General features: G+C 42.0%; 1 protein-coding gene across 1 annotated transcript; it reads right to left on the minus strand.

Annotated features, from left to right (window-relative positions):
- Positions 1-2,921: 2,921 nt before the first annotated feature.
- LOC119416604 lies at positions 2,922-13,999 on the minus strand. The gene is made up of 6 exons (XM_037683794.1): positions 13,840-13,999; positions 13,059-13,581; positions 12,782-12,992; positions 5,888-6,018; positions 5,604-5,739; positions 2,922-2,932 (listed from the first exon to the last, which is right to left on the minus strand). The coding sequence occupies exons 2-6, from the start codon at positions 13,530-13,532 to the stop codon at positions 2,922-2,924; spliced, it is 963 nt and encodes a 320-aa protein (XP_037539722.1). The 5' UTR covers positions 13,533-13,581; positions 13,840-13,999.
- Between the last annotated feature and the right edge of the window lie 2,467 nt (positions 14,000-16,466).

Genomic DNA, 16,466 nt, shown 5'->3' on the forward strand with positions numbered 1-16,466 from the left:
AAACGTCTCTGGATCATCCTGAATGCGTTTGCATCCAAGAACTCTGAACTCCTTTCATCTCCTTAGCACTCTCTATCAGACTTCCGACATCAGACTCTTCAGCACTCTGGCCAGAACCGGGAAGTTGCCACATTTTAAATGAGTTGACTTCCGGGTCAATTTAGAGCTTTCTGATTCGTGGATGGACCAGAATAGAGGTGTGTTTTGTGACGTAAGATGTTATCAAAAGTCAAGGGCAGAGAATGAGATTGCTTAACAGACAGAAAAGATTATTGGAGAAACACCAGACTTCGTGGAGTCAAACTCCTATTATCTTCTGAAAAAGTTTAAACATGACATTTCTTCTCGGTAAACATTTTAGTTGACCGAGACTCGACCTTTAACATACTTACAAAACTTGCTCATTGAAGACAGAAAATCAAGAAATGCATATTAACCTGATTTCTTCTTTGAATGAGGAATAAAAATCATTACTTACTGTTTATGTAAAATAAAAATGAGTAGTTCTCTTCAACCTGTAAGCATTGAGTGAACTAACACAATTTGATTATCAAACATTTGTAAAATAGTAATGATCATAGAGGATTGTCTTTTCTACTTGATTAATTCAAGAAAGAAAGTCTCCAGATGGCTCAAACTGTATTTCTGGATGCAGATCAATGAAATAACAGTCTCTGTTCATCTGATCAGATTTGAGGTCAGATCAGGTTCACTACACGAGTGGGGTTTAACCTTTACACCAGGAAACACCTCTATGGGCGTCTTAGCATGAGAACATGCCTCAAACACATTCACAGCACACTGTTTAATCTCATTGATGGATTTTTCTCTGAAATTTGCCATCATTTGTACTGACAATTTAATGTCAGTGTGGAGATTTTTGCTGAAAACAAATTTAAAACCTTCTTCTTCCTCCATTCCGGTTTCATTTCTGTAACCAAAATAAGCTTGGAAGATTCTTTTGTAATAAACCTTTGGATGTTCATGCTTCCCTTGCGTGACTTTGTCAGCAGCTGGGAATCCAGCAGGTCCCGTGCAGGGGTCGTATTCCCTGATCAAAGCTTCACACAGAAGGTTGTAATCCCTTCTCGTGGCATCAGGTTGACGCTCGATGAAGGTGAACACCTCTCTGTCCGAAGTGAGCCTTATCAGACTGATTTTATCCTCAACCGTAGCATTAGGATAACCACTCAGTCTGAAATCAAGGTCGTTTTGTGCTTTTGATACGCTTTTGTGCCCGTTGAACCCATTGGACCAGGTACAAAGCGTTGAACATATTTTGAGATTTTTTGCAAATCATCTATTGAAAGAGGAAGTTTCAATGGTCTCTCTTGCCTGTTTGGTAGTGGAAACCTGTTCAGGTCTGTCCCTACCACTTGAGGTAAGGGTGGAGGTGTGTCTCTACACACATGTGGAGGTGGCAGAATGGGATTAAGAGCAGGAGGTGCACCAAAATCCTTCTGAGGTGATGCGGGTGACCTGGACTCTGACCTTGGTCATCTTTGAGTTCCAGACAAGCTCGCCTCACGTCAGAAATCTTATTTGTTGCTGCGGCTAGTTTCTCCTCACAGGCTTTTATCGCTTACAGAATCGCTTACAGAAAAAATACAAGGATTCGGACAGCACGTCTTTTCTAAAAGCATATTCAGGTTGTGTCAAATGGCAGCAAACAACTTTATGATGCAGCACTGACACCTGATGGTAGAGTGTGGATCAGGACAAAATAAACCCCCACTACCACCACCACCAAAATAAAACATGACTGACACTTAGGGCTGAACAATTTTGGAAAATATTCTAATTGTGATTTTTTTACTTCAGTATTGTGATTTAATATGCAATTATTTTTCAATGTCTTCTTTGCTCAAGTTATTTCCGTGTGCCATTTCGAATTATATTCATACAGAGTAATACTTTCAAACAGTTCAGTCAGTGATCCCTGTCGACTGGTACATTGTCCACTTTAAATTGAAGCACTACTCGTTGGCGTTCTAGCCATGTAACCCTCGTAAATGGTTTTGTGGTGTTTTACTAAGTGTTGATAAATTCAATTCAAAATTCAATTCAATTCAAAAATACTTTATTAATTCCAGAGGGAAATTAAATGCTGTTGTAACTCATCATCCTGGTTTCATTAAAGAGTTGTTATAGATGCTGATGGCTGTGGGCAGGAAGGATCTCTTGTAGCGGTCTGTCCTACAACGAATCTGAAGAAGCCTCTGACTGAAGACACTCTGTTGTTGTATGACAGTCTGATGAAGAGGATGCTGAGGGTTGTCTATAATGTTCTTCATTTTATGAAGAATCCGTCTTTGTACAATCATCTCCAAAGGTTCTAGGAGTCCCCAGAACTGAGCCAGCCTTCTTTATGAGCTTGTTGATCTTTTTTAAATCACTTGCTCTGGTGCTGCTATCCCAGCAGATGATGGCAGAAGAGATAGCGCTCTACAACAGACATATAGAAGATATGCAGCATCTTGCTGAAAACACTGAAGGACTTCAACTTCCTCAAGAAGTACAGCCTGCTCTGTCCCTTCTTGTAGACGGCTTCACTGTTGCATTTCCAGTCCAGTCTGTTGTCCAAGTGAACTCCAAGGTATTTATACTTATCCACCACCTCCACTTCTTCTCCCATGATGGAAATAGGGTTGGACCTGTTCCCGTTTCTCCTAAAATCTACAATCATCTCCTTTGTTTTGTTCACATTCAAGATGAGATGATTGTTTCCACACCATGCCACAAAGCGGTCCACCAGTTCCCTGTACTCAACTTCTTGTCCATCTCTGATACACCCGACAGACAGAACCGAACAGCCATCTGAATATTTCTGCAGATGACAGGAGTCTGTTTTGTACTGGAAATCTGAGGTGTACAGAGTGAAAAGGAATGGTGAGAGTACAGTCTCCTGTGATGCTCCTGAGCTACTGACCACCTGGTTAGACACACAACACTTCAGTCTCACAAACTGTGGTCTATTTGTCAGGTAGTCTTTGATCCAGGTGATTGTTGAGGCCTCCACCTGAATCTTTTGAAGTTTCTGACAAAGCAAATCAGGCTGGATTGTGTTAAATGCACTAGAGAAATCAAAGAACATGGCTCTCACAGTGAAGCAGCACAGTGGCGCAACTCGTAGAGCTGCTGCCTCTCAACGAGCAGGTCCTTGGTTCAAACCCTGGTCCAGGGGCCTTCTGGGTGGAGTTTGCATGTTCTCTCTGTGCGTGCGTGGGCTTTCTCCGGGTACTCCGGTTTCCTCCCACAGACCAAAAACATGCATGTTAGGCTGATTGGTAACTCTAAATTGTCCCTAGATATGAGTGAGAGAGTGAATGGTTGTTAGTCTCGTTTGTCTCTATGTGGCCCTGTGATGGACTTGCGACCCGTCCAGGGTGTACCCCGCCCCTCACACAGCGATTGCTGGACATGGGCACCAGCGACCCCCGTGACCCAAAATGGAATAAGCGGGTAAAGCTAATGGATGGATGGATGGGCTCTCACAGTGCTGTCTGCCTTTTCTAGATGACAGTGAGTTTGCTGAAGCAGGTGTATGATGGTATCTTCAACTCCAAGCCCACGCCGATATGCAAATTGTGGGTCCTGATATGTGCTTGCAGGTGGGTCAACAGATGTCTCTCTAGGACCTTCACGATGTGGGATGTCAGGGCAACAGGTCTATAGTCATTGAGGACTGATGGGTGAGTTTTTTTGGTACTGGAACAAGGCAGGATGTTTTCCACAACACTGGAACCTTCTCCTGGGTCAGGCTAAGGTTGAAGAGGTTCTGTAGAACCTCACAGAGCTGCTCTGCACAGACCTCTTTTGTGACTTGCGGTGTTACCTCGAGAGGTAGCAACAGCAGCAAGGCAGTTTCTGCACAAGACATGTCGTTGTGCAGCGTCTTCTTTTTTATACCCAAAATAATTCAAACAACGAATGTGCTGCCCCTCTTTGGTACCAAACTTTCAGCTCAAACTTTCAGCTGTTTTAGCTCCTGTCGAGCCTGACGCCATTGTTAAACTGGTTAAAGTGCAGTGTTGACTTCTCCTACTCCCTACTTTGCTCTGCTCACTCGCAAGTCATGTAACCAGATCATGTGACCAGTCAAATTGCAGCCTTTGCATATAAATGCAGAAACAAGTACACACACACAGTATCAGACCAACACACGTATGGGTGCATCCCTACCTACAACAGAGCATAGTGGTGGCAGCATCGTGCTGTGTATTTTGTCAACAGGAAATGGGAAACAGGTCAGCGTTGAAGGCAATATGGATGAAGCAAAATATAGAGTAATTGTTGAGAGAAACTTGTTTTCTCTTAAAGTCTTCCAGAGATTTAGGAGCGGGACAGAGGTCCACCTTCCAGCTGATCAGACCCTGAACACACTGAATACTCCAGTGGTGTAAAGAAAACCACTTACATGCGCTGGAGTAGCTCAAGTCAAAGACAAAACAGACTGAGAATCTCTGGTCTGATGAGACTGGACACAAACAGCCGTCCAGCAGGGAGGAGCTGCACCAGTTTTGGATCAAACCTACAGAATTCAAATGTGTGAAGCTCGTGAAGACGAGCCTGGAGACTTGCAGCCGTAACTGCTGCCAAAGGTGACTCTACAAATGGATGACGTTAGGGGGGTGACTATTGCATGCTCAGGTTTTCTGATTTTGTGTTCTTGTTCACTTCACAGTTAAAAAAAACATATTTAGCATCTTCAAAGTATGAGATTTCAAATTCAATTCAAAAATACTTTATTAATCCCAGAGGGAAATTATTTGTTGTTGTAACTCGTTATCCTCATTTCATTAAGAGATGTTATAGATACTGATGGCTGTAGACAGGAAGGATCTCTTGTAAAAGGTCCATCCCACAGTGGATCCTAAGAAACTGGCTGCAGATGCCGTCCGATCCGTCCACCCAGACTCGGCTGGCGTCTCGGTTCCCTCGAGCTGTAGGACCCCTCAAATGCCGGGCAGAACTCCTCCCAGTGCGATGGCCACTCCTCCCAGCAGTCTGCCGAGCTCCTCGTCGCTGCGGACAGCCAACTGTAGGTGCTGAGGGATGATCCTGTCCTTCCGCTGTCATGAGCCGTGTTTCCTGCTAGTTCCAGGATCTCAGTGGTCAGGCACTCGAGCACAGCTGGCAGGTAGATGAGAATGCATCCACAGAACATCCTTTTCAACTCATTTGAGATTTGGGACTGTAGTTGAGATATTATTTGAGCTTTTGAGATGTTAATCAGCTGCTGTTGGTTGTAGAAAACTGCCTTGTTGCCATGGTTATGCATCATAACAAATGTCTAAAACTAAAAAAGTTTCAGTAAAAATCCTTCCAGCTGCACAGCATCTGATACCAGAAGAAACCACCATCCAAAAAAATGTGATTTACATCCAGAAAAAGAGGAACCAAAGTTTCCAAAAGCAAAACCTCAAAATGAAAGTAACAGAGCTGCTCCAACATGCAGCCACCTTGAGCGGCACAATTGCAATTTGTTGTGTAAATTAAATTCACACAGTTCAACAGAAAGGACGCCGCAGTGGGTGAACCAGCTCACTGATGTGAGTGTTAGAGCTTGAGTCTTGGATGGGAAACAGAATTTAAGTGCTCACCTTTGCAAGCGTTGACCACGGTGTTCAGGGCATCTTCACAGCTCCTGGACTTTTTCAGGCCCTCCACGGTGCTGGTCAGAGGAATCATGCCCAAACCGTTCAATGGTGTGTCAAGAACAGCTGACATGAGTTCACTCTACAAACATACAGGAAGGACGCACAAAAGCCATGAATGAGCTCTTAAAATGGTCGCAGTTTTAACTAACTGATGGACGGCACGTTCAAACACTGAGAAGAAGCTCTTAAGAAGATGAAACCTGTTTATTAAACAGCAGTCAGCTTACCCCCGTGGGGCTGAACAATCCGCTGAGATTAGTAAAACTTGACAGAAAGCGAGTCAGGGACGTCTCCATGGGCTCCAGCAGGACGATGGATGATGTTGAGGTTATCTTTTTGAGCAATTTCTTCCGAGATGCTGCAATAAAAAACAGTTTAAATGGTTAGATGACAACCAGTAACAAGGGGACAGTGATGAGTCTTGTGTTCACATTCTCAAAATGGAAAACAGAAGAGCACGATGGTTTAATTCTTGAGTTTTACATGTTGCGACATCATTTGATCCTATCAGGTCTTAAAATTACTGTATTTTCTGGACTATACGTTGCTCCAGAGTATAGGTTGCATCAATCAAAAAATGCTTCATGAAGAGGGAAAAAAAACACAAGTTGCTTTGGAGTATAAGTCACATTTATTTAGACGTGTATTTCACAAAGTGCAAGAACAGACATTTAATCTGGAATAACAATAAAACACACACCTGGGATCCTGAACAGGCTTAATTAACAGAACATGCCAATGAGTGCGACAAACAAGTTGCTGGTTGACCAATCTCATTCCACATCACTTTTGGGGGCATTTTACTTTTGTTAAATTTTTCTCAGTTGACTAAGTGAATGTTTTTGTTTAAATTGTGTGTGTGTGTGTGTGTGGGGGGGGTGTTAGTGGTAGAGGAACAACCTATAGTTGTCAAAAGCCTAGAGGTGTCTGCAAATGGTGATGTTTACACTTTGGTTCATGTCTGTATGAATGAACTTTTAAGTCGCTTTGGACTATACGTCACAGGACTGACCAAACTATGAAAATAGGTGCGACTTATAGTCCGGAAAACACGGTAGGTCATTACAACTTTGGATGAACTGCAACATGCTGGTCCAAAACTAAAAGTCTGACTAGGCCTGTCGCGATAAACAATAAATCAATTAATCGCATGATAAATGAAAATTATCAACCTCATTTTCATTTATTGGCTTTATCGTTTCTTCATCTTTCTCTTTCTGTAAGCACTGGATGATAAAAGGCTCAACTCCAGTGCTCTTCACTGACCCCTCCCTTTCCCTTTTCTCTTTAAAATCCATTGCAACGATCCACGTTTTTGGATCATTAAAAGCAGCTAAACTGAGAAGCTAAGCTACGAGCTAAGCTAATAGGCCGACCTCAGGAAAAAAATGCTTTCTTGTTGAAGCTCAAAATTCACGGTTGAAACCCATGCCTTCGTGTAAAAAAAATTTTTTCTCTGCAAAAAGAAGCTGAGAACTTGTTTACTGATTTTTTTTTATCAAAAGCTTTGTGTGAAAAATGCTATGCTAAAGAGCTCAAACCACACCGAGCGTCCGCCATTTTGAGAACCGAAAAACAGGAATGAGAGACAGCCCATGTCTTGTCAAGGGGCCTCCCTCCCATTTTTCTTAGAGACACGCAGCTCGCTCCCTCACTATCCAACTTCCAGTTCAAACTGTCTTATACTGCCATCTAGTGGTCAAAAAGGTACTACACACAAAACTAATTAACCAACATTTCTTCTTAAATTGAACAATTACTATTGTCAAATTTCAAACAATATTATCGTTTAACATAATAATTTCTGAGACAATCCAGCAAAATTTGTTATCCTGACAGGCCTAAATCTGACAAAAAGACAGAGCTGCAGCCATTTAGGTCAAAACGTGTAAACATTATGTGCAAGCTCATGCAAGTTGTCACCAGATGTGTTAGCTCTTGAATGATGTTTTGGGATGACTCTCTGATACTACCACTGAATCTTAGCTCAATATCTGTAGAACTGACCAAGTTAGAACCATTTTTGTGTTTTGTAAATTGGCTGTGGTGACCATCTTGAATTGCTTTAATTCCAAAAGCTAATTTAACTATAGCAGTACAGCTACTCCCTGAAAGTTTCATTGTGTTTATCGGTTCATGAGATATTTTACTAACAGACAGGTGAACGTGCACACACAGAGAGAAAAACCTGTAAATGAAAGACTAAATCCACACATTGATTTAAGACCTTGTAGAGCGACATTTAGTATCTTTTAGAAACTGTCGCGTGTGACTGAATCAGTGACTTCTGTTGTTGAGGAGGAATTCTAACCCTCAGGTTCAATGAGGTTCATTAGTCCGGTTTCACCTGAGCTTCATCTGAGACAGAAGGCTTCATATTTAACTCTAGGACTAGGTTGGTTCCAAATATGTCTATCTTTATATCAAAAGTGCACTCCAGTAGCAACGATCACAGACGTGGACGCGGCTGCCAAGATGGGTATAATGCAGGTCCAGGCAGGTACAAAATAATGTGCATGGCATTGAGTACCGTTCTGCAAGTTGTGCACAAAAATAAGCTGCCATTTTATAACGTGGCCAGGCAAAACTTGGAGAGGTGGAGGTATGAACTTGAAAGAAGAGGAATGAAAGTTAGCCGTAGTGAGACAGAGTACATGTGTGTGAATGAGAGGGAGGCCGGTGGAACAGTGAGGTTACATGGAGCAGAGGTCACAAAGATGCAGGACTTCAACGACTTGGTGTCCACTGTCCAGGAAACTGGAGTGTGGTAAAGAGATGAAGAAGAGAGGCCAGACTGAAATGGTTTGGACATGTCCAAAGGAGGGACAGTGGTCTGGACATGTCCGGAAGAGGGACAGTGGGATTGTAGAAGGATGTTAGAAATGCAGCTGCCAGAAAGATAACAAAGAGGAGATATATGGATGCAGTTGGAGAAGACACGGAGGCAGTGGTTCATTTGAGCCGGATCCTGCCAAAACAATATCCGGGAACTCTCTCATTTTGACCCGTTTTGTTCTGGCAACTCTTTCTTCAGATTAGTCAACTCCACCCCTAAAAGTTCAAAGTCATTGCGCATTTTTATTTTGATTATTTATTTTAAAATGCAATGAGAGGAGACATTGCCCTCAGCCCAGCGGACCCAGTCTGTGGATACTCCAGCCACAGCACGCGCGGCGCACCATGCAGCTACACACTCCTTCGAGGAGCAGGAGAGGAGCCTCTAGGCGGGGTGGGGGGGGGGGGGGTGACAGATCAGATAGTCACATTTACGCACAGAGGTGCTGCGCGGAGTCCTTGTCTCCTCCTCCTCTCCAAATATTGTCCCTCCTCAGTGGGGCCGCGCACTGAAAAACACCCCCTCTCCTCCTCTCAGACCCCCGAAACAGAAACGATCATTTATTCAACAGAATAAATAAATTCCCTGTGGACAGTGCACGTTACGCACAGAAACGTCTCCAATATTCATTCATTCATTCAACCTTTATTTAAACAGATAAATCACAATGCGCCTCGAAGACTCATTTACAAGTGAGACCTGTTTGGACAGACAAAAAACAGTGGTTAACTGGACACATGTAGGAATTGGAGGCGAAAAAAATTCCCATCAGACTTTTTTCTTGGCTGAGAAAAACCCCTAATATTGAATAAACACTTCGCACAAACAAGCACATATTTACGTAGACATTCTGCAGAGCAGAGCAGGAAGAAGGAATTGACGAGACCAGTCAACAACGCCTACAGATGCTCTCGAGGTCACTGTAATCAGTCAATGTCCTCCGGTGAGATCCATAAACATTCTCAAGGTATGTCGAGAAATGGCCATGGATAACCTCTATAAGAATCCAGAGTCCTGAAATGATGACAAAGTTTTTTCAGCGGGGTTTCATCTGGTTAGCAGTTGGAAATTCCTCGGGGGGGGGGGGGGGGTAGCGTCAGATCACATTTTCTCTAGGCGACTTTAGATAAGATGGCCTTCAAGGACAACCAAGGCGACCAAAATTTAGATAAACACACAGCTGTTTTGGGGACAGGCAGAACTTAATGACATCAACCTTGAGTCTGTGTCGGTCCACTCGGTTCCGAAATGTCCAAATTAACATGGCCAACACCGATGGAAATGTGTCTGAGTAAAAATCCCCAAGATCTGATCCATTCAGCCCAAAGCATTTGAGTCCAAGTACTCCAGACATGAACCAAGCCATCATAAAGGCAAGCAGCGTGATCGGGTCCAAATTTGCTGCTGACGACTTCCTTGATTGTACAGGTCCTTCTCAAAAAATTAGCATATTGTGATAAAGGTCATTATTTTCCATAATGTAATGATAAAAATTAAACTTTCATATATTTCAGATTCATTGCACACCAACTGAAATATTTCAGGTCATTAATTGTTTTAATACTGATGATTATGGCATACAGCTCATGAAAACCCAAAATGCCTGTCCCAAAAAATTAGCATATCATGAAAAGGTTGTCTAAACAAGCTATTAACCTAACCATCTGAATCAACAACGTAACTCTAAACACCTGCAAAAGATTCCTGAGGCTTTTAAAAACTCCCAGCCTTGTTCATTACTCAAAACCGCAATCATGCGTAAGACTGCCGACCTGACTGCTGTCCAGAAGGCCATCATTGACACCCTCAAGCAAGAGGGTAAGACACAGAAAGAAATTGTTGAACGAATAGGCTGTTCCCAGAGTGCTGTATCAAGGCACCTCAGTGGGAAGTCTGTGGGAAGGGAAAAGGGTGGCAGGAAACGCTACACAACGAGAAGAGGTGACCGGACCCTGAGGAGGATTGTGGAGAAGGGCCGATTCCAGACCTTGGGGGACCTGCGGAAACAGTGGACTGAGTCTGGAGTAGAAACATCCAGAGCCACCGTGCACAGGTGTGTGCAGGAAATGGGCTACAGGTGCCACATTCCCCAGGTCAAGCCACTTTTGAACAAGAGACTGCGTCAGAAGCATCTCGCCTGGGACTGTTGCTGAGTGGTCCAAAGTTATGTTCTCTGATTACAGTAAATTTTGCATTTCCTTTGGAAATCAAGGTCCCAGAGTCTGGAGGAAGAGATGAGACATAGAATTCACATTGCTTGAGGTCCAGTGTCAAGTTTCCACAGTCACTGGGGTGTCATGTCATCTGCTGGTGTTGGTCCACTGTGTGTAATCAAGCGCAGGGTCAATGCAGCTAGCTATCAGGAGATTTTGGAGCACTTCATGCTTCCATCTGCTGAAAAGCTTTATGGAGATGAAGATTTCATTTTTCAGCACGACCTGGCACCTGCTCACAGTGCCAAAACCACTGGTAAATGGTTTACTCACCATGGTATTACTGTGCTCAGTTGGCCTGCCAACTCTCCTGGCCTGAACCCCATAGAGAACCTGTGGGATATTGTGAAGAGAAAGTTGAGAGATGCAAGACCCAACACTCTGGATGAGCTTAAGGCCGCTATCGAAGCATCCTGGGCCTCCATAACACCTCAGCAGTGCCACAGGCTGATTGCCTCCATGCCACGCCGCATTGAAGCAGTCATTCATGCAAAAGGATTCCCGACCAAGTATTGAGTGCATAACTGAACATGATTATTTGAAGGTTGGCGTTTTTTGTATTAAAAACACTTGTCTTTCATTGGTGGGATGAAATATGCTAATTTTTTGGGACAGGCATTTTGGGTTTTCATGAGCTGTATGCCATAATCATCAGTATTAAAACAATTAAAGACCTGAAATATTTCAGTTGGTGTGCAATGAATCTGAAATATATGAAAGTTTCATTTTTATCATTACATTATGGAAAATAATGATCTTTATCACAATATGCTAATTTTTTGAGAAGGACCTGTAGATAAAACCAGCACCAGCTGAATCCAAAAAGCAGGAACCAGTTATCGAAAATCCAATTAAATATGCATCCTTAAAATCCACAGATGGCAGCAGAGATAGACACATCATCAAGTTTTCCAGTCGATGAGATATCCAGCTGCGTACGTGCCAACAGGGTAAATCGGCTCACCCAAAGCCTGTCTTCTCTTTGAAGAAATGTTGTAAATTGAGATGAGGGACCAACTGGTCAAAACAAGTCCATAATTATGGTTCGGAAAAAATGCAAGAGAGTCTCACAGCAATTTCACAGACAGACAGAGCAGCAAAGCAAAGCGGAGAGGGAGGGAGAGAAGCATCCGATCTCGTGGGGAGCGAGTGGTGAAGTGTATAATATACCTAGTGCGCGCACACATCAGCAGGTGTCTGAACTCCTGCTACATTTCAGACATAATAAATTAAAAAAAAGCTTACTGTAAAAAATAAATTAAAAATACAAAGAGATAAATGTTTGATGTGTTATTCACATTATAGCCTACGTCACGTTTTAAAACAACGGCGCTAATTTGTCCAAATAACAACTGCGATCAAAATGTCAAAGAGACAGTCCACTTTACTTTAATAAAAAATGAATGGATGGATTGAATGATTGATTGTCCTTAGTTGGACAACAATTGAAGCCTTCAGGTGCTTCAAACGGTGCCACAAGACTGGAGCAGGAGCGGAGAAGAGTTCAGCTCAGAACCATGAAGTGAGGGGAGGGAGGAGGGGGGTTTAGGACACCTGACAGAGTCGGTGCTGCTGCACACAACCTGCTGTTCCTCTCCAAAATAGTAATTGTATTAAGTGTTTACAAATGTAGGTAAATGTTGATGTATAACAATCCGTTAAAATACACCAAAATGCAGGAAATGGCATCTCTGTTATTCATAATTTTCTGTGAGAGGACATACGGACCCCCGCCGTTCCCCTCATGCTGTTCCGGCATCAATCAGTTTACAAATTAAGCCCTGCATGGAGGTAGTTGGAGTGAGGACAGAGGATGGAGAGGACAGAGTGACATGGAGGAGGATGACTCGCTGTGGAGACCCCTGAAGAGGGAAACGCTGAAAGACGAAGGTCGTGCAAAATGTAGCTCGTTGGTTGCAAGCGCTCAGAATTTAAACTGCAACAGAAATTTTGCCTTTTTTTAATCCTAATTTTAATACTCCATGTAGTCACAGCCCAGTGAGGTACAACTTTTACCAAACTGAAGGGCAGCAACAGGCGTACTAAAAAACAAGTATAAAAATAAAGAGTACCAGGTGGAAGATGCTCTTGAAGGACGCGTGAGGCATCTGTTCTGTCATCTCTGTCGTAATGAGAGGTTTCCATGGCTCTAATGGTGAGTGGACAGTGAGAAGCTGGAGAGAAGAGCGGGTATGATTTCTGGCCCTCTTCAATGGTAAAGCCCATGACTTCGACCCGACCGTACAGACAGGTCAAAATGCACTTCCCCCGAAAACACAGAGTCTGCAAGAAAACAACGATCCAGTCATGGAAAATATTGCAGCTTTATCTTTTCAGTGGACAGCTTACCTGATCTTTCTGCAGAACCAGCACTGCGTGGTTTTGTCGATCATCTCTTTGTGCACAGTGATTTAGAGCCTCTCCCTCGACTCTGCCCCCCAGAACATCCTGCATTTCTCCCAAAGTCTCCACATCATTTCTCCGAATTGACTGGGAATACTCCTTCCAGTCCTGGAGGTCCTCTCCAGGACTGCAAGGAGTATTCATGGTAAACGTTGAGCCTCCATTAGTGTGAGAGTACGATTTCTTGCTTTCAGACTCTGAGGCGATTGCTTTGGGCTCAACGACAGCTTTTGCTTTATGTTTCAACCTCTTGGCAGAGGGCCTTTTCTTCACAGACACTTGGTGCTCCTGTACCACCTGGACCAGGGCAGGACTGGAATTGAGGTCTGAGGACTTGATGGGAGCTCTGCACCGTCTGCTCCTCACATCTTTCCATTTATGAGACCTTCCTTTGACCTGCGTGAGCTTGTTCACCTTCATGATGCTGTAACTCGGGAGCACAGACCTGCAAAGTAACAAAACAGGGAGTCTGGGGAGGGAGGGAGAGAGCAGGTAAAAAACAGGCTCATTAACAATTGACGAACACATTTGTTTAAATATAAAGCTGTGTAGTTAAATTGAACGATAAGACCTTTCCCAGCTGTGTTGATGTGAGACGTAGAATAACATCTTAATGTCTAAATAAAGGCTGAATGAATGAAAACAACTTCATGTAGTTATGGCTAACGTGTGTAGCCTTTGCGAAAACTAGCATTAGCTAATAAGCTACAGTAAAAATAAAACTTACCTCCCGCTTGAGTAAAACAAACTCAGCGCTGTAGTTAGCACCCTTTGGCTTTACTAGCTAAATAACGCATATAATTCATACATTTGAGCTAAAGGAAAGAACTGGACTTGCAATGTTGAAGGCGTGCTATCAGGCTGCTAGCGTGATTGAGACACACTAAAGGTCTGCGGTTAGATTGGATCAATCGGAAATGTGTAGAAGATCGTTGTGTCATATATTTATATGTACCATACTTTTATATCACTGTGCCATTGCCATTTTAACGAATTTAAATTGATGTTAACCCATATAAAATAATCTAAACGTATAAGAGTTGTTTATTGGATGTCAAGTATTGGGAATGTCGTTCGTCCTATTCACAAACACTTCACATAGCTCAAATCCAATTCTTCCTAAAACATGACATCCTTTTTTTCAGTTATGTGTATACTGGAATATTAGTTCCAGATAGGAACAAGAACTTATAAAAATAAATAAAATAGAAACGATCATTCTCTAAATGTCCATGAATTCATATTAAATGATAAATTGGCTTGCCCTAACACAAGCGATGGTTGTTAGGGGCCAGTAGTGGTTGTCCCTCCGACTGATCCAATGTAACGCTCTTGGTTCTTCGCGTTGGTGAACTGTAACATTTTCATGAGTGTTTCTGATGAAAATTAATAAATAAAAGCGTTCTAATGCACCGTTACGTTACAAAAAATAAATAATAAAATGTAGACACAATAAATACTTTGTGAGTTTTTATGTCGTTATTGGGAGGATGGACAACAAAATCCTTTCCCGGAGTTTGACGTAACCTGCGTCACACCCTTCTTCTTAGTTTTTCTTTGGCGGTTGGCATTCAAGATTTTGAAGCATTACCGCCATCTGCTGTTTTAGTTTGTCAACTGGAATGTCGCTCAAAAAATAAAATAAAATAAAAAATAAATAAATTATATCCGTAAGAATAAATAACGCTCATATTCTCTCGAACAACTGAGTCCTTTTCAGGTATTTCAACAAGATGTTGGTACTTGCAGAACTTGAATTCTCTTGTAGCAGCACTACAGGGTCAAATCTGACGTTTATTGCATTGAGTCTTTGAATCATTTGTCTTCTTTCATGATGGTAGTTTTGGCAGATCATTAGCACATGTTGTATGGTCTCATCTTCCCCACAATGGTCACATTTTCCCGTGTTATGTTTCCCTATGATGAATGATGTCCTGTTCAATCCTGTGTGTCCAAATCTGAGTCTTGAGACAACAGCTGATACAGTCCACCTTAGTTCAAAAGATTTATTGGACAACAGATTACAAGTATTCAGAGTTCATAAAATCAACAAATCTGTATGCATACAGGAGCACCTACCAAAACCGACCTGATCTGACGCTTCTCCAGCAAATGCTGCCCGTATTTTTCTGGTGGCTGTGTTTTATACACTTCGGGCTCTCTGATTGGTTTAACCGAAAGGTTGCCATGGTTACTCTGCTCTGGCCGGGGACTTGGCACATTCTTTAGATAAGATAGGGCACTATTATGACTTGCGTGAAAATCGGCTCTTTGTTTTAGCCGTTTCAGTGTAACCTACTTATACCTTAGTGCTAAAGTTAGTTTCTTTCTAGGAATAATTAATAACTAACTCATCTCTGTGTGGTTTGAACTGTCCCCCTCATCAACTGATGATTTTATATGACTTACTAATTGTTATTATGATACTAATTCTATTTAGTCAAACTGTCTTAGTCTAGGTTAGAGAGAGAGAGAGATGTGGTCTAATTTATTTTATGTTAGTCTCTCAGTTCTGGCTAACTGTCCTTAGTGAGAAGGCAGCCTTTCCTCTTGTGTAATTAAAAAGTATCTTACCTGACATTGGGCCCGGTGTGATTCGCTTGTAATTATATCAAAATGTAAATTACTAACATTGTGAACTTATGTGATTTTCTTAGCTAATGTGAGATTATATATCTATAAGCAAACTAATTGATTAACATTCTGATTAACATTTAAATGATTGTAAGGTAGTGAAAGAATGACACATAAACACATTTTAATACATGAAATTTCAAGCTTGATTAAAATAATACTAAAAGATAAAACATGAAATCCAACAACCATCGACCTTTTCTTTCTTCTTCCCATTGCTTTTGCCATTTTTCCCTTATTTGCTTTGTGATGCTTTTTATTTCTGCCCGACTGAATTTTACCTCTATTTCCACTGAGTTGTTTTTGGTGGCCTCCTTTGCAATTTTATCTGCCATTTCATTTCCTCTTATCCCTATGTGAGCTGGAATCCATAAAAATGTAACCGTTAACCCCATCATATTAATTTTGAATAATGTTTGCTGTATTTCTGTCAATATGTCTGGTCTGCTTTCTGAACAACTGTTTTTTATACTTATTATGATGAACTGGAATCTGAGCATATGACTGATCTGAGTGGTTGATTGTCTTCTATCCATTGAACTGCCAGTAGTATTGCGACCATTTCTCCGGTGTATACTGATAATTTGTTCTTTAATCTCTTCCCTACTTTAACTCCAAACTCTGGTACAATAAATGCTGCCCCTATTTACCCTGCTGTATTTTTTGAAGCGTCTATATATTTTTACATATCCATAATATTTATTGATGTGTTCGATAACT

This window comes from Nematolebias whitei, chromosome 11 (assembly GCF_014905685.2).
Source record: "Nematolebias whitei isolate Nwh7 chromosome 11, NemWhi1, whole genome shotgun sequence".
Classification (NCBI taxonomy): domain Eukaryota; kingdom Metazoa; phylum Chordata; class Actinopteri; order Cyprinodontiformes; family Rivulidae; genus Nematolebias; species Nematolebias whitei.